This window comes from Bufo gargarizans, chromosome 11 (assembly GCF_014858855.1).
Source record: "Bufo gargarizans isolate SCDJY-AF-19 chromosome 11, ASM1485885v1, whole genome shotgun sequence".
In the NCBI taxonomy this organism is placed as follows: Eukaryota; Metazoa; Chordata; class Amphibia; order Anura; family Bufonidae; genus Bufo; species Bufo gargarizans.
The window spans coordinates 2,451,079-2,470,296 of record NC_058090.1 but is presented as its reverse complement, the minus strand read 5'-3'; the positions used below and the strand labels follow the sequence as shown (position 1 = coordinate 2,470,296).

Genomic DNA, 19,218 nt, shown 5'->3' with positions numbered 1-19,218 from the left:
AGAGCTGACAGATCCTCTATACTACACCACACAGGAGAGCTGACATATCCTCTATACTACACCACACAGGAGAGCTGACAGATCCTCAATACTACACCACACAGGAGAGCTGACAGATCCTCAATACTACACCACACAGGAGAGCTGACAGATCCTCTATACTACACCACACAGGAGAGCTGACAGATCTTCTGTATTACGCCACACTGGAAATATGATAGCTCCTTTGTACTACACTGCTGAAGCTTTTTAAACAATAATATTTTAAATTCTATGCATCTTTTGTTTTTTAGACCAGGATTAATGCTTATCAGAAACCCAGCCAGTATTGTCCATCATCATCCTCATCTTCTTCATGCACATTCTCTACAGTTGTCTCCTCTGAACCTCAGTAAGTTTCACTACCATAGCAGTTTTACCATTCACAGGCAGTATGTTATTCTAGACAGATCATCATGCACACCTCTAAAGACCAGCGACCATGCCCATGAGTCTCTCCCTGACTAAGTCTTACATTTGTCGATTTCTGTCCCTTTGCTTGGCTTCTTTAGGGTACTTTCACACTAGAGTTTTTCTTTTCCGGCGCTGAGTTCCGTCAAAAGGGCTCAATGCCGGAAAAGAACTGCTCAGGTATATCCCCATGCATTTGTAATGGAGAGTAATCCGTTCAGGATGCATAAGGATGTCTTCCGTTCAGTCATTTTGACTGATCAGGCAAAAGAGAAAACCGTAGCATGCTACGGTTTTCTCTTTTGGCAGTTCCGACGACGGAACTGCCTGCCGGATCACACTACCGCAAGTGTGAAAGTAGCCTTAAATTGTAGATGTACTTTAAAAAAAGTTTTAATGTCATAGTGATAAAGGTCTTGGTTGATGAGGGACCGAGTACCGAGACACCCACAGACCACTAAAGCAAGAAGACAAAAACAGTCACACAGAGCACTGTTTCTCTGCTGAAGACAGGCTCAGTTAAAAGATAATATAATACCTACCCAGGAACAATTATTGTTATATGAATGGTGTCAAAATGATTGCTTCTGGTGTCCATGATTCATAATGGAGAAGAGCATTCCTATGGCAGGAAATATCTATTCATAAATGCAACCCTGTACCAAAAAATAATGTAACCTTTGTTGGGTTTGGGTCAGATGTGTCCTGTGTGTGGCCAACTTTAGTTGTACCACCTTCATAAATGCCCTTTGGTCTTCTGCTTCACAGGCTGGAACCAAATAACTGTTGTGTTCATCCAAAAGAATCTCCATTTAGTTCAATCCCTGTTCACTTAGCACCAGAAGCGCTGAGTCTGTTGAGAGGTGCTAGGGTACTGGCCCGCAGAGGTACCGATGGACTTTACTACATGGGTCACGTTGCCCGGGAGGTAGAGGTAAGTAGCAATGGTGAGAAAGAAGCTTTGCAGTCACACCCTATGTCGTGAAGAGTCTGCAGAATTCCCATCCTCTCTCTACTAAGCCAGATTGTGTCTTGCGTCATTATTACTTTAGGGCTCCAGTGACCGGTTCCTTGTGGAGTTTGAGAAATGCCAATCATTGAAAGGCAAAAGTCAGTTTCGTATGCAAGAAACACCAGTTTGTGATATCATCCACTATGAAGATGCAAGATGGAGACCGCTGGTTCCAGGAGACCATGTTCTAGCACCAGTAGATGCCAAAATGGAGCAGTATGGACCTGGTACTGTTCTCCAAGGAACAGAAACCCGAGCCCGTGGTTTAGGTATTATCATGTCAGAAAATATCATGATCATCTTGCATTTGGGGACTAATAATACTAGTTATTGAACATAATCTTCAAAATACATTGAAGGTGCTTTCTGGGAATACAATGATCTATATTCAGGATAGGTCATCAATATCTGATAAGTATGGTAAGGTAAGGGCCCAGCACCTGGCATCCTTACTGAGCAACTGTTTTGAAGAGGCCTCTATGCCCCAGTGAGAACTGGGGCTTTCTCTTGCCATATCACATAGAGTGTTGTACATTGTACAGTGGATGTGCATGGTATTGCAGTCCAGGCCCATTCTCTTGAATGGGACTGAGCTGCACATAGGCCATGTGGCCTATGAATGTAATGTGACTGGCCTAGGAAGAAGCTACAGTGCGCACTGGAGTGCCGCAGGCTCTTCAAAAAGCTGTTCAGCAAGGGTGCCAGGAGTTGGACAACCTGCAATCAGATATTGATGACCTACCCTCAGGATAGCTTGTCAATATTCCACTCTCGGAAAACCCCTTTAAAGTGAATGCTCACCTTTGAACACAGATCTAGATTAACAGTTGTTACTTATGCTGAACATGAGTTACAGCCTGTATTGTATTACAAAGCCGCATTCAAAATCCTGCTGGTTGTTTCTAGAAACTCTCAACAAGCTCCTTGATATACACAACCCTAAAAGCTTAGATGGCTTCCCGTATATATTGCCGTAACAGGTGACTGTACAGACATGATGTGAAGACTTCACTTCCCTGAATGCAAATCAACAGAATAAGCCTTTGGGTTAGCAAACATGCTTGGAGAATTCAGCTACGAAGCCTGCAGAATTGTGAATGGGATAATTACTGTATGTACACATGACTCCAGCAGCAGAATAGTGAGTGCAGCTCTGGGGTATAATACAGGATGTAACTCAGGATCAGTACAGGATAAGTAATGTATGTATGCAGAATAGTGAGTGCAGCTTTGGAGTATAATACAGGATGTAACTCAGGATCAGTACAGGATAAGTAATGTATGTATGCAGAATAGTGAGTGCAGCTCTGGAGTATAATACAGGATGTAACTCAGGATCAGTATAGGATAATAATGTATGTACACAGTGACTCCACAGCAGAATAGTGAGTGTAGCTCTGGAGTATAATACAGGTTGTAACTCAGGATTAGTACAGGATAAGTAACATAATATATGTACATAGTGACTTTACCAGCAGAATAGCGAGTGCTGCTCTGGAGTATATTTCAGGCTGTAACTCTGTAATGCCATATACAGTAAACTCCTAGTATTAACAATTTTCTTTACTAGTCATCCCATTTATTACATCATCTTTCTTAGTATCACAGTGCTTGTATTGAAGTAACCTTAAACCAAAAAACACAACACCTCTCTGGTTCTACTTGAAAAATCCTAAATATTCCCGCAAAATCTGACATCAATACTTGGAACTACTGCCTTTTTTTATCACAGAGATGGGCATACTATACATTTTTGAGGAAGCTCAACTAGCAAGATGAAAATGTTGGCTTCTACATATATTTGTAATCATAAGGGTCCATTCACACGTCCTGTTTTTTTTCATCCTGAAAAACGGTCCGTTTTTTGCGGATCCGTTGTTCCTGAAAATGTTTCCGTATGTCATCCGTATGTCATCCGTTTTTTGCGGATCCGCAAAAAACGGAAACATGTATACATTTCAATAATCAAAAAAAGTTGTTTGGATTTCTTTGAAAAAAAATTGAAAAAAAAAAAAATAATAATAATTTGTTATGTGTTTCCAGGAACGGAATCCGCAAAAAACGGATGACATACGGAATGACATCCGAATGTCATCCGTTTTTTGCGGATCCATTGACTTTGTATTGTACCAGGATCCGATTTTTCAGGACAAGAATAGGACATGTTTTATATTTAAACGGACATGCGGAACGGAACAACGGAAACGGACAGCACACATTGTGCTGTCCGATTTTTTCCAGGACCCATTGAAAATGAATGGGTCCAGATCTGGTCCTGATCTGTTCCTGAAAAAACGGAACAGATCAGGAAAGAAAAAACGGACGTGTGAATGGACCCTTATCCTCAGGCATTGCATAGCATTACCTCGCCCATCCTCACCAGATGACAATTTCAGAAACTGTAATCAACATTTAGGAGAAGCTTAGTACACTATGGGGGTCCACAATTTGGGCACCGCAGTGGTTCCATACCTTGTCGGTGCACCTCTGCATGCTGGCCTTCTGATCTGGTTTCCAAGATCTAGACTGTGTGGTGCAGGCTTTGAATGTCATCTGATCTGCTTGGCTACAACTTTATATTAATGAAAAATATTCATCCTCATACTTTGCTAATCAGTACGTGAAATGTTGTTATCTCTTCCATATCAGCTTTTGACAGCACAGGAGTCCTAGTGACTTTCTGGAATGGGAGGACTAAGCAAGTTTCTCCTGGACTGGCCATATTGATCCCTCAGATTTTGAGTGACCGTATTACCTTGGAGCTCTATATTCCTCCTGAAACCCATAAGAAGCTGATAGAATCCTGCACCAGTTTCCCCTTTATGGGCACTAGCAACAAACATCAAGATTATCAGACAGAAGAGAAATATGGTGGCCCGGAATCTCATATGTGTCTATATTGTGGACCTAATACTGGTGTTTGCCAAAAATGTCATGTGCCTGAGGAGCTATGGGTTGCCCTCAGGAATTCACTTAACCACATCAGTCAAATCACATCGACTAAAGAAAAATCTTTCAAAAAGGTGGACAAAGCTTCTAGAAAAGATTTCCAATTAGATCCTGTCAAGGAGAAGTCGAAACCTCAGAAGAGGAGCATACAGGACCATGGAATCCACCAGATAAGTAGACATGTATGTTAGGTTGTATTGCAATTCATTTGATAAAATATATCCTAAAAAAGTTCTTCCAAACGCTAGTGGATATAGCCAGAGATGCTAGGTAATTGGTGTAGGGCGTACCGTATGGTGTGGGGCGTCTTATAGGGATGAATGTCCATAAACAGGGGCTGAATACCAGTGGGATATCCTCACTGACACTTATTGGATCAATGTAATTCATGGAGTCATTCTTTGTCATTTTCACATGTGAGGACCCATGGGCTAACCTGGAGAAGGTGGAAGGTGAGGGAGTTTCCTGGTACTTGAAAACTTTCCTGAGCATTTTAGGAGAAGACATTCTCCCACCTCCAGAAGAAGACCACTGTATAGTGATTTATTCAACTAATAGCCTGTTCTTAGGATAGGCAGTGAGAGTATGTTAGGTGGGGGTCTGAGCATGATATTCCCACTGATTAGCATAGTGGAATAGTATCTGCACAACTTAAAAAATGTGTGATGTGATGCATGTAGAAAGTATTATCGAGGAAAGGAGGAGAATTTAACGTTGTCATTTACTGGAGACCAGTAGCAGGAGTTGTTTGGGATTTGGATATTGATGTCCTGACCTCAGGATATATCATCATTATCTGATCAGTTGGGATCCAACTCCCGGTACCGCCACCAATCATCTATTTCTAGAGGCCAAGGCACTCCAGTAAGCGCTGTGGCCTCATCTTAGGCCAGTGATGTCACATTCATAATGGCCTGAGATGCAATACTGAGGACAGCCACCATACAATGAGTATAGGTCATCAATAGTGATGAGCAAAGCGAGCTTCGGATGCTACATCCAAAGTTGCTTCATTCAAAACTTTGTATTAATACTGTATGGAGATCTGTCTCTGTACAGTATTAAATTGAATGGGCTCCGATGAGCTGAAGTCAGTTATTCGCAAAGTTATTCGTTGAATAACTTTGGTAATTGATTTTTAAAGTGGAAAACCACTTTAAAACTTGGAACCAAACTCAGATAACTCAGTAACTTGGAACGTAACTTTGATGACTAATATAACACCCTCTAGCATTGCCATATTGTAAAATAGGCTTTTTATGTTAACTCCTTCTAGATGTTATTTTTTTCATTTGCTGCTAGTGTATTTAGAAACCCTCATTTAACAATTCCCCCAGATCCCCCAACTGAGCTTACAGGGATCAAACTGTTACTCTTTTACACTGGATGTAGTGTTACATAGGTTGACAAAAGGACATACTTTATGTACATCAAATTTTTGATGGACATTGAGTTTGGGAATCTAAACTATTCTACAAAACTTAAAGGGCTTCTGTCATCCCACTAAAGTATTTTTTTTTTTTGGGCTACTTATAATCCCTATACTGCGATATCTCAATCTATAATGCTATTACTCATTTTGGTTCAGTAGTTAATTCAAAAAACAGACTTTTATAATATGCAAATTACCTGTCTACCAGCAAGTAGGGCGGTTACTTGCTGGTAGCAGCCGCATCCTCCTTTCATAAAGACGCCCCCTCCTCATGTTGATTGACAGGGCCAGCGAACGCGCTCGTCCTCTGCTGGCCCTGTCTGCATTCAAAATCTGGCACCTGCGCCGTACCTGTCTTCAGTCGGCGCAGGCGCACTGAGAGGAGGACGCTCGCCCGGCCGCTCCTTCCTCAGTGCACCTACGCCGGGTGTAAATGTGATGTCATCGGCGCAGGCGCATTGAGGATGGAGCGACCGAGCGAGCGTCCTCCTCTCAGTGCGCCTGCGCCAACTGAAGACAGGTACGGCGCAGGCGCCAGATTTTGAATGCAGACAGGGCCAGCAGAGGACGAGCGCGTTCACTGGCCCTGTCAATCAACATGAGGAGGGGGCGTCTTTATGAAAGGAGGATGCGGCTGCTACCAGCAAGTAACCGCCCTACTTGCTGGTAGATAGGTAATTTGCATATTATAAAAGTCAGTTTTTTGAATTAACTACTATACCAAAATGAGTAATAGCATTATAGATTGATATATCGCAGTATAGGGATTATAAGTAGCCCAAAAAAAAATATAAGACTTTAGTGGGGTGACAGAAGCCCTTTAATACAAATAGAAGGTAGCAGATCTAGTTTGGTTGTGACTAACACAACTTATCTCCTTGACCCTGTTTCAGAAGGAACCTCTCGTCTATAGTAAAGACACACAGACTGAAACACTCAACACTCCGGAAACATCTTATAACAAAATAAGCAATGGTAAGAGATTCTGTACTACCTTTAGACATGTCATTGGCAAGTGTCAGAAGATAAGATTGGTCTAGATTTGTCAGTCCAAAAACAAAAAGTTCATGTTGTCAGCTTCCAGTGTGATATGGGGGTTTTCCAAACACAAGACTCAAGGACATTGGGAAGTAGAACCACAGACATTAATGGATATTGCAGTCTCTCCAGCCAATATGTATGCCATGTGCACATTACCAAAATCAGTGTAGAAGAAGTAAGAGGACCAGGACTTGCAAATCCCAACGCATAGCTGGCTTTATTCTCCACATGTGCAGTCTTAGGCTATATGGCTCCACGTGAGAACTGTGTTTTAGCGTCTTCTCCCCACTTCCCGCCCTGGATAAAGATAAAACAACCAAAGAAACCCCAACAATTGAACATGTGTACCTCAATAGCACCACTAATAAATTGGACCTATCACAAAAAAAGCCTTTGGTATAAATACTTAAATAAATACCTATAAAACAATACCAGACTGCTTGCAAATCAATACAAACTTTTTTTTTACAAGATTAAATACATGGTTTAAAAGATATCAGTGCAGGTAAAGGCGACATCAACTGGAGGAAGACACAGCAGATACAAAGTTCAAAATTGTCCACATACTTGTACAGAAACAATAAAGTAAAGTGCATAAATGTATCAAACACATATAAAGGACAAAGAACAATTACCTATGCTGTGTCTCCACCAGGATGGTGCCAGCCCCGACGCGCTTTTCAGTGAACCTTCGCGACCCCCAGACGAAGGTTCTCCGAAACGCATGTCGGGGCTGGCGCCTGGTGGAGGCACAGCATAGGTAATTGTTCTTTGTCCTTTATATGTGTTTGATACATTTATGCACTTGCACTTTACTTTATTGTTTCTGTATACAAGTATGTGGACAATTTTGAACTTTGTATCTGCTGTGTCTTCCTCCAGTTGATGTCGCCTTTCCCTGCACTGATGTCTTTTAAACCATGTATTTAATCTTGTAATAAAGTTTGTATTGATTTGCAAGCAGTCTGGTATTGTTTTATAAGTATTTATCCGGATAAAGAAAAGTATTTCAGTGTCCTCTTTCAAACAATGGGGGGGAATGTATTGACTAGCAGTAATCTGAACACCACAGTTATAAGAGCATGTCTCTTGATAATTGTGGTACATCTTGGTCATTCCATGTCGCAGAACTGAAATCTAGGTTTCGGGCATTACTTGCTCCAGAAAATTGACAGAAGAAATGGTAAATGTGTCAGGTTGCTTACGGGGCGTAAGTGTGACCTAATTAATTACACCGGTGGTACCCCCTCCTGATTGTACCCACAAGCATGGCAGAGAAAGGGGCAGGGGGCTTGATAAATCAACTTTGTTGAGATCCATCCAGTTCTGGGAGAATTTGGGTAAATGATGAGGATAGCTTCCTTTGGTGCTGTATAGGGGGGGGGGGGCATTGGGAATCTGCTTTCTACTGCACACTGGGCATTAGAAATTTCTCAAAGCTAGAAGTTTGTGGCAGGTTGGGATTGCCGATGGGAAGTCCGTGGAGTCAGATCTACAGCACCAGCGTGAGGCCAGGAGAGAAACAGCTAAAGTGAAGTTATGTGAGCTGTAGAGCAGACAGTGCACCCTTTACTTGGCAAGCATAGCACACCTTCTGCCAGCACACGGGTCGCACACCTCTGTCTGGAAGTCCTGGTGCTCTTATTTCTTCTACTGTGAAGTGGATGTGTTGTGGTAAAATTCCACTCCTTTAAAAAGGTGCTCTGAATTTTGTTAGAAGGGGCCACTTTTAGATTTATTTCCAGATCCACTTTAAAGTGTAACTGTTTTCTTCATTTAAAGAGTCTTTTATGAAAGCAGTAACTAAGAATTATTAAGGAGAGTCTGTCATTAAAGATGTCTGCCAGATAGGTAGTGTGATGGACAGTGATAGTTAGGCCGCGTCCATAGTCAGAGACTGGGACAGTGACAAGAGCCGCCTGGGGGCCTCTGGGTGTTACACGCAGGAGTCTTCTGAAAACTGATTCTTCTTAGCAACATTTTTACAGCTTCGCTAAGAAGACTCTTTACATCCTATTTTCTAGTAGTAAGAAACATCTTTCCCTAATAAAGTATATTACAAAATGTTTAACATACTCTTTAAGCCCCCAATACGCCCCTGATCACAGGGTGTCAGCTGTTAGGGTCCCAAGATAAGTGTTCAGTGTTCCTGCAGCGGCACCACAGGAGAATTAATTTATTACATGTGCCCAATATAATCAATGGGTCGTCCATGTAATGCATAGATATGCTGGATCCCACATGCTACTTTATGTAGGCATCAAATTAGAGAAAACTCTCTATGAACTGAAGAATGCCCTTATAGGGTGAAAATGTGAAATACTGTCTTATTTAGTAGATAAATGTGTTGATTCTTATTCTTATTATCTCACTTAAGGTGATACACTGGGATCATCTTATAAACCCTCAACTTCAAGTCTCAGAAACAGGACTCATCTCCAAGAAACTTTGCAGCGCATTGAAAAGGCAATGAAAGAAGATCGCAAGGCGATGGAGTCTGTAATTCTTGAACGGAGGCCACGCTCTGTTCCTCTGAAACTAGTAAGTAAAAGTCATAGATGCGACAAATGCATCTACAGAAATTGGTTCTATCATCAACTCTCAGCCCCAACACCCTCATTTGCTCCAGAAGATGGCAAGATTCTGACTTATTAGGATGGAAGATTCCTTTCGGCTTCCAACGACCCCCTTCATTACCCAACTAAATAATACTCAGAGACTTACTTCTTGGTGTAAGGCCGTCGCAGCCTTTTTATTAATAAAATAAATTACAACAGTATAAAACCTCTTTAATATAAGGCAGTAAACACACATAATAAAGTGCAATAACATTATAACCCAACATAAGCCAACCTACCCATTATTATAACCTCCCGTATTTTGGAAGGATCCTAGAAGGCAACCCAAGCAAGCTACATACTTCAATCACAACCTCCACTTGTATTGCAACTAGGGATGAGCGAATCGACTTCGGATGAAACATCCAAAATCGATTTGCGTAAAACTTTGTTCTAATACTGTACGGAGCAGGAACTCCACTTGGAACCAAACCCGAGTTCGGGAAATGTTTTTTTACAGTACAAATTAATTTATGAAGGGACTTTGCGAGGCAATAACTTCGGCTCATCAGAGCCAAAACGTTCTAATACTGTACGAAGCTCCTGCCAATTTATCCTCCGGCAATCTACATTTAATGGCAACACTGTCTATCACTATCCCCAAAAACTTAACCGACGTTGCTGGCCCCCTCGGTCTTCCCTGGGGCCAAAGGAACCCCGAACTTCGCTGCCACCCGTTCCATTGTATGCAGCAAAACCGAACATACTCGAGACCCCGCTGGCTCCAGAAACAAAAAATCATCAAGGTAATGCAGCACCGAGGTCCAACTGGCCTCCTGTTTCACTACCCATTTAATAACAGAGCTAAACGTCTCAAACAAAGAACCCGAAATCATACAACCCATCGCCAAACAACAATCTACGTAAAATTGACCTTCTCATTTAAAACCCAAGAAATGGAAACTGTCTGGATGAATTGGCAATAGAAGAAACGCTGCCTCGATATTAGTTTTTGCCAACAGAGCCCCGTATCCAAAACGACGAATCCACCTAATTGTCGCATCAAATGACGTATACGAAACGGAACATAATGCTCATCTATGCCATCATTGAACTGAACTCCCCACCGTAAACGAAAGGCGATGAATGAGCTGAAATTTATTCGGCTCCTTCTTTGGCACCAACCCCAATGGCGAAACCCTCAAACCTGGCAAAGGACACTCCTGAAACGGGCCCACAACCCGTCCTGCCTGTACTGCTTTAACAATCTTCTCCGAAACGACCTCCGGCCGTTGTAACTCAGAAATCAAATTAGGACCAACAACCCCAGAGCCTTCCAAATTACAAGAAATCTTAAAACCATCCCTAAAACCGACTAACAATAACTCCGCCGCCTCCCTTTTTGGATACCTCCTTAGAAACCGCTCCATCTCGTCCACCCTCACTGGTCACCCCCCTTCTGCGAAGCCTCGTGTCCCTTCCCCTTTCCCCGCTTAAAACAACTTGACAAGCTGTGGGTGCCACCACAGCCGAAGCACTCATGCTTGTATTGGCAGGCAGAAAGGAACTTACAGTACCCTTTGTTGAATTGCCAACAACAGCCCTTTCTGCTCCCACTACCTGATTCCGTTGCCGAGGGACCCCCGACCACCCAACGAAAGGACTGAGCCCCCCCTCTTGATGCCGCCATTAAACGCGTCAATAGACTAATCTCTTTGTGGTCCCACCTAATACTAAGCCTAACCGCCTTTCTCTGCCGAAACTGTTCATCATACCTAAGCCAAGAAACCCCCCCATACACCCGATACGCCTCCCCGATGGCGTCTATATAACAAAATAAAGCCGAACAGTGCTCTGGCGCCTTCTTCCCTACCACACTTGCTAAAATAGCGAACGCCTACAACCAATTCATAAAAGTGTGTGGAATCAGCCGATACCGCAGCTTCTCCTCTTCCTCCTTTTTTTTTTTTTTAAATCAAATCATTTTTATTGATCACTTATAGTGAACATTTTCTGTAATCAGTCCACATTACACTATATTACAAAACACAGTAATGTAAAATATCATAGTACAACTACAAGTGTCAGAACAATGCAACAATGGACAACGTATATAATCCAGTATAATTGCATTGGTTTACATACTACTTTTGCAAAACCAGACATAGTACAAAAATGTTTCAAAAGGCACAAACCCAAATCAAAAGTATGAGACAACCACTCATTCCACAATTTCTCAAACTTCTGAGGACAGCCTCTCTTAACAAACACACATTTTTCCATGACCAGCATATCATTCACCTTTCTCACAAACTCCTCTATTGTTGGCGGACTCCCCTGGATCCACCTCTGCGCCACCAATTTTCTGGCCACATACAGCAGCCTTCCCACCGCCACCTTGAGCAATTCATTCCCTCTGATTTCTGACACATACCCCAACACACAGACTTTAGGGTCCATTTGCAGACATAGCGCCAAGTTGCGATTAATCATAATCCGCACCTCATCCCAATATCGACCTATCACAGGACACGACCAGAGCATGTGTACCAGATCCGCTCCTTCCTCCATGCACTTCGGACACTTATCATCATACCTAACCCCGATTTTTTTTTTTTTAAATACCGGTGTTTTATATACCTTGTGAATGATGAAAAGCTGTGACAACTTAGCCTGCTCGCTCAAAGACACTCTGGGAACTGCCTCTAAAATGTCTTCCCACTGATCCTTAGACACGGCGCCCACCTATTCCTCCTTTTTACTCTCATCCAGCTTAACCCTATCGAAATGAAACTTCTCTAACGGAAGCAACAAAAATATCTCAACATATTCGTCCTTCCAAATCTTCTCCTTAACCTCTGGCTTCAAGTGAGCCCCTAAAGGGCCCTCAAAGCAGACATACACTTCTCCCCTTTATGCATCAGCAAGCATAACATCTTCCCCAGCTGTCCATTTTCCGAACCTGGGGGGTCACCTCTGGGCTCAAACGCTCAGGAGGGATGGACCTCCTGGCACATGTCCTGCTATCAGGGATTACTGCCTGGAAGGTCCTCTGCAACCATTCTGACCCATGCTGTTTAGCTGCCACCCTAACTGCTGCCATTAACTGCTCCAAGGATGCCATGCTGCACAATTCTCAAGGTACCAACTGCACTGAAAAGACCCCCCCCCCCACTAGTTTATGTATAGCCCACCAAACCCCTTAAAGGGGTTGTCCAGGTTCAGAGCTGAACCTGGACAGCCCTCCATTTTCACCCCAGCAGCCCCCCTGACATGAGCATCGGAGCAGTTCATGCTCCGATGCTCTCCTTTGCCCTGCGCTAAATCGCGCAGGGCAAAGGCATTTTGAACCTGGACAACCCTTTTAACTGAGTCAATTCCCTTACAACCAATCAGACACCTAACCTTAACTTAAACCACATTAACCCTTTCCTGCCTTCTAACTTCCCCCTTGAGTCAAGCCGCACTTCGCTATGGCTGCAACCCCACTCCATTGCTCTACTTCTTCGCTTCCTTTCCACTGGTATCCTTGTGTTTCTTTGTATGCGATGATGTGTGCCATAGTCACATCCCATGTGATTTTTGAGGCCAGTAAGTGGCTAAGAAGTTCACTGTACCCGATCACAATGAACCTTTTAAAGAAGTTAAACACTTTCTGTTTCAGAAATTGCATAAATTGTATGTAATGGCATATTATAACTTTACAATTCCTTGTGGCATGGACACTGAAACTCTCCTGCTGCCCATGGGCCCCCTGCGTAAATAGTGGACCTGGTGGCCACCACGCCCACAGCTTCTCAACTGTTATGTAATTTACCCATCAGATTTCCTTCCCGGTTGCCTCCTCTTCTGCTGTGCTGCTAAAAGCATTCATGTGCAGATACATGCATCATAAGCTAGCTCCTGTAACTGCGCGTGTGCTGAATTCTGTGCCCTCTTCTGTAGTGCTGCTGAAAAAGTCCACTACATGTGCAGATATAGGCAGTATAATTTCCTTTATTGTATACTGTATATATTTTTATTTAATTTATTTGTATGAATTTACAAATTAATTTAATAATGTAATTTAATTAATGCATAATTAAAGGTGAACATACCCTTTACTAATTACTAGAGAAAATACTTACTAGTGACTACCTGATTCATTCTTTGCCATTTCTACAAGCACAAGAAGCACAGATCTGCACTTGAATGCAATGAACCTGCAAACAGCAGCATCAATCTAAGCTTCCTGGATCCCTGTGTTTATTCTTTATTGGACAGTAGTTAATTGAATCTAAATAAGGGAGTTTCCTGTTAAAGGAGTTGTTCATCTGTATGACCTTTTGTACAGACCCCACAGTGTGGTCAGACCTGTGGTGGTAATAACACTTACCTGATCTCCGCCACTGGGTTTCGGCTCCATTGCTGCCCCGGCAGCTCTTCCAGGCCTGGTGCCCTGGTTTGATGTGGGGCACATAACCACTGCAAGTCTGCATCCAACTACTGGTCTCAGCATTGACATGTCACCCATGCAGCACGTGACTTATGGGTGACACTTAACTGCTGCATCAAGTCAATAGCTGCAGTAGTCACATGCCCTACATCAAACTGGATGTTGACGTGGGGAGACCCCCGACCTGCACTGCTGATGGAGCCGGGACCCAGCAGCGGGGATCAGGTAAGTAGGATTACCACTGCAGGTCTGGCTACACTGTAGGGTCTGTACAAAAGGTCAAAAAGGTGACAACCCCATTAAGGTTAATCTCTACCCTTTCAATCAGAGCACTGAATATGTTTCATCTCAACAGAATTATGAAGCTAAAGTCAGGAAGACTCAGGAGCTGAGAGAACAAAAGGAACTGGTAACAGCAGAACTGCAGAGGATGGGAGTAGAGGAGAGACAGAAGAGACGGGTAGAGAAGATTCAGGACCTGGAACAGCGGGAACTGATGCTCCAAGATAGCAGACGGTATAAAAGTTGGATATAAATGACTATGAGCAATTCTCTCAATTTTAGGACTTTCATAATACTGCATACTATCTACAGAAATACTGTATATCTACTATAATTCTGCCCCTATGTACAAGTAAATAACTGCTATAATGCTGCTACATACCAGAATATAATGTATGTATAATGATATAACTACTATAATACTGCCTCCTATGTACAAGAATATAACTACTATAGTACTGCCCCTAGGTACAAGAATAGAACCACTATAGTACTGTCTAATATACAAGAATATGACTACTATAATATTGTCCACTATGTACAAGAATATACAGTACCATAACTACATTGATACTGTCCCCTATGTACAAAAATATAAATGCTATAATACTACCCCTATGTACAAGAATGCAACTGCTAAAATACTGCCCTCAATGAACAAGAATATAGTACATTTATACTGCCCCAATGGACAACAACTTCTATGGTTGGCCACGTTATTTTTTCAGGCTGCGTTCACAACAAAGAATCTTGCTTGACTTGGAGAGGAGACAAGATCAGAAGGGATTGGAGGCTCAAAAAGCTGAATCCCGCAGAGCCGCAGCCGAAGAAAGGAGCCGTAAGCAAGATGAAGACTCGAGGAATGAGTGGAGGAAAGAAGATCAGAAAATCCATTTCTGGAAGGACCTTAGGATGCAGCGAGAGAATCTGTATGAGGAGGAGATCCATAAACAGCAGGAAAAAGAAGAGAAGCATAAGGTGAGCGTACACATTTAATGACTATAAGACTAGCTATCATTAGTGAAGTCTTAAAGGGGTTTTCCACTTTTTTCTATTGATGACCTATCCTCAGGATAGGTCATTAATATCAGATTAGCGGGGGTCCAACACCCGGCACCCCCACCGATCAGCTGTATGAAAAGAAAATAGCACTCATACAAGCGCAGCTTTCCCTTCATTGTTTACGTGCTCGACATCACAACCACAGTGGCGAGCAGTATAATTACAACTCGGGTGTCCCCATTCACTTCTATGGGACAGTTCTGTAGTATTCACTTGAACAGACGGGAGCCGTCCTATAGACGTGAATGGGGACACCAGAGTTGTAATAACACATGCTCACTGCTGCAGTTGAGACGGTGAATAGGTAAACAAAAAAGAGAAGGCCACGCTCATACGAAGGCCACGCTGATCGGTGGGGTCCCAGGAGTCGGACCCCTGCAGACCTGATATTGATGACCTATCCTGAGGATAGGTCATCAATAGTAAAAAGCGGACAACCCCTTTAACCACTTCAACCCCCCTAGCTGAAACCCCCTTAATGACCAGGCCACTTTTTACACTTCTGCACTACACTACTTTCACCGTTTATTGCTCGGTCATGCAACTTACCACCCAAATGAATTTTACCTCCTTTTCTTCTCACTAATAGAGCTTTCATTTGGTGGTATTTCATTGCTGCTGAAATTTTTTGTTATTAATCGAAATTTAACGATTTTTTGGCAAAAAAATGAAATTTTTCACTTTCAGCTGTAAAATTTAGCAAAAAAAAACGACATCCATATATACATTTTTTGCAAAATTCATTGTTCTACATGTCTTTGATAAAAAAAAAAATTTTGGGCAAAAAAATAAAATGATTTGGGTAAAAGTTATAGCGTTTACAAACTATGGTACAAAAATGTGAATTTCCGCTTTTTGAAGCAGCTCTGACTTTCTGAGCACCTGTCATGTTTCCTGAGACAGTAGAAAACCCCCACAAATGACCCCATTTCGGAAAGTAGACACCCTAAGGTATTCGCTGATGGGCATAGTGAGTTCATAGAACTTTTTATTTTTTGTCACAAGTTAGCGGAAAATGATGATTTTTTATTTTTTCTTACAAAGTCTCATATTCCACTAACTTGTGACAAAAAATAAAAACTTCCATGAACTCACTATGCCCATCACAAAATACCTTGGGGTGTCTTCTTTCCAAAATGGGGTCACTTGTGGGGTAGTTATACTGCGTTGGCATTTTAGGGGCCCATATGCGTGAGAAGTAGTTTGCAATCAAAATCTGTAAAAAATGACCGGTGAAATCCGAAAAGTGCACTTTGGAATGTGGGTCCCTTTGCCCACCTAGGCTGCAAAAAAGTGTCACACATCTGGTATCGCCGTACTCAGGAGAAGTTGGGGAATGTGTTTTGGGGTGTCATTTTACATATACCCATGCTGGGTGAGATAAATATCTTGGCAAAAGACAACTTTTCCAATTTTTAATACAAAGTTGGCATTTGACCAAGATATTTATCTCACATGGGTATATGTAAAATGACACTCCAAAACACATTCCCCAACTTCTCCTGAGTACGGCGATACCACATGTGTGACACTTTTTTGCAGCCAAGGTGGGCAAAGGGGCACACATTCCAAAGAGCACCTTTCGGATTTCACAGGCCATTTTTTACACATTTTGATTGCAAACTACTAAAAAAAAACAACCAAAATATTAAAAGTTTAAAGCACCCCCGTTCCCAATTTTACATATAAAAGTATATAACTATAAAAACAATAAACATATCCGGTATCGTCACATCCGAAAAAGTCCAAACTATTAAAATATTTAAAAATATCTCCTATTTGGTAAACGCTGTAACAGAAAAAATAAAATAAAAAACACGCAATTCACCATTTTTTTTGTCCCCTTGTCCCCTCCAAAAATAGGATAGGACTGTAGTATTATGGGCTAGACATTCCATAAAATGCAGAATTCACACACCTTTTTTGGTGTTTGATTTTTCTTTCTCATGGTATCAAATGGTATCGACTATCGCAATACTTTTTTATGGTATCGAAATGGAATCAAAATTTTTGTATCGTGACAACCCTAGTACAGACTAGCCAATCAGAGCGATCACCGGCTCTGGACCGCCCTCATTGGTCCCTGGCCGGTTAGCGGAGATCCCTGGCTGTATGTAACAGCCGCCATCTCAGCACTGTCACCATGTGTATAGACAGACATGATGACAGTTTAGTGCCATGATGAGTATGTTCGTCATGGAGCACTAAGTGGCAGTGCTCCATGATCAGTATATACGTCATATAGCATTAAGGGGTTAAAGTTATAGGACTACATTTATCATACAGATACACCACGTCCCACGGCAATGACAGGTGCTGTTACCCCATCACATTTATCAACTTTTATGCTCGTTCAAGTAGATTTCAGTTCAATCGCACGGATTGTCGGATGCTGCGCCTAATTACCCATGCTGCGTATTTATGATGTACGCCTTGTCATAAATCAGGTACAGCATGCGGCAGTGCACCTGCCCGCCGTTCGCCGCTGGATTATGATAAGTCTGTTCTGGCAGACAGGCTGTAGGAATTTGAATATCCATCTGCCAACCCGAATCATTTGAGATTTATGGAACTGAACTTTAAGCAATTCTAGCATTTTACCATTCTCATTGTGATTCCAGGAGCTGCTCCACAACCAGATGACTACACGACAACGAGAGGCAGATTTCCCAGACAGAAAAGGAAACCAGCAACTGCAGAAACAGTCCAAGCACGGGGTCTCGAAGAGACTGGAGCAATTCTATCAGCAGGCTGAGCAGCAGTCTCAGAAGGACAAGGATTTACAGCAGTATCTTAAGGAGCACAATCTGAAGGCTCCCCGATCAGCCATGGTTCTTTGAGAACTGCAATATGAGGACATCTGCTTTTGTTCTCTTAAAGGGGTAAAACACATGAATATACTACTGTTTTTTATATACAAAGTGCTGCTGTATAGATGGAAAAGCTAGAAAGAGCGCGTCCTCAGTTGTGGATAACTTATAATGATGACAAATAGCAAACCTACAAGACTACCTGGGGCTCTTCATCAGGCATACTGTAGATTAGCACCGTTCAAAAACACAATAAAAACCGCGCTGCTCTCATTTAGCAGGAACAGGTTCAACCAGTCCAAAGTACATGGAGAGTCTCTTGACGTAGTCAACCAGGGATTGACTACGTCAAGAGACTCTCAATGTTCTTTGGACTAATTAAACCTGTTCCTGCTAAATGAGAGCAGCACCGTTTTTATTGTATTTTTGAACATTGTATTAATGGCACCCACTTCCCCTGAAACCTGCAGCGCTCACAGTAGGAGAAACTATTTGGAACTGTTTTTTTTATTATGGATGAACACAGTATCCAAGGGGGTCACATATTTATCTACAAAAGGATATTGGAATTGTATGATGATTAAGACAAGTGATATAAACCAGAACCATTGATATCATTAGAGGAATAAACAGCAGTATATATTAGAGAAGTTCATAGTTAAGTGTGAAACTGTTATTGACCTCTGATCCATGGTTTCATCAATGGTTTATGATGCCCCCACGAGGTATGAGGGACACATTCCTTAAACGGTTGTCCAGGACTTTAATAAACTTAGAATAGCCATCAATATTAAATTGGTGGGGGTTCGTCTCCTGGAACTTTTGATCATCTGTATGAAGGGGTTGCGGCTTCTTCATACTGCAGCTCTGTCCCAATCTAGTGAATGAGAACTACATGTAGTAGCATGTACAGCCACTGCCTGTAGCACTTGAATGCGCTGCCCCAGCTGATTGTGGGAGCGGCAAGAGTCAGACATCCACCATTGAGCTAGTGATGGCCTATCCTAAGGATAGTTCATCAGAATTAAAAGGGTTTTCCGAAACTTTAATACTGATTAACTATTCTCTGGATAGGTCATCAGTATCTGACGGGTGGGGGTCAGACACCTGGGACCCCCGCCGATCAGCTGTTTGATAAGGCACCGGCACTTCTGTGAGCACAACAGACTTCTCCATGCTCACCAAGC

General features: G+C 42.3%; 1 protein-coding gene across 1 annotated transcript; it reads left to right on the top strand.

The window, feature by feature from the left end:
• The first annotated feature begins 297 nt into the window (after positions 1–297).
• LOC122922089 (golgin subfamily A member 6-like protein 6) lies at positions 298–18,279 on the top strand. Its single transcript, XM_044272554.1, has 9 exons — positions 298–391; positions 1,219–1,384; positions 1,503–1,731; positions 4,112–4,593; positions 6,737–6,818; positions 9,262–9,425; positions 14,233–14,393; positions 14,888–15,137; positions 17,843–18,279. Exons 2-9 carry the CDS (start codon positions 1,358–1,360, stop codon positions 18,059–18,061), a joined length of 1,614 nt encoding a protein of 537 aa, XP_044128489.1. The 5' UTR covers positions 298–391; positions 1,219–1,357; the 3' UTR covers positions 18,062–18,279.
• The last annotated feature ends 939 nt before the right edge of the window (positions 18,280–19,218 follow it).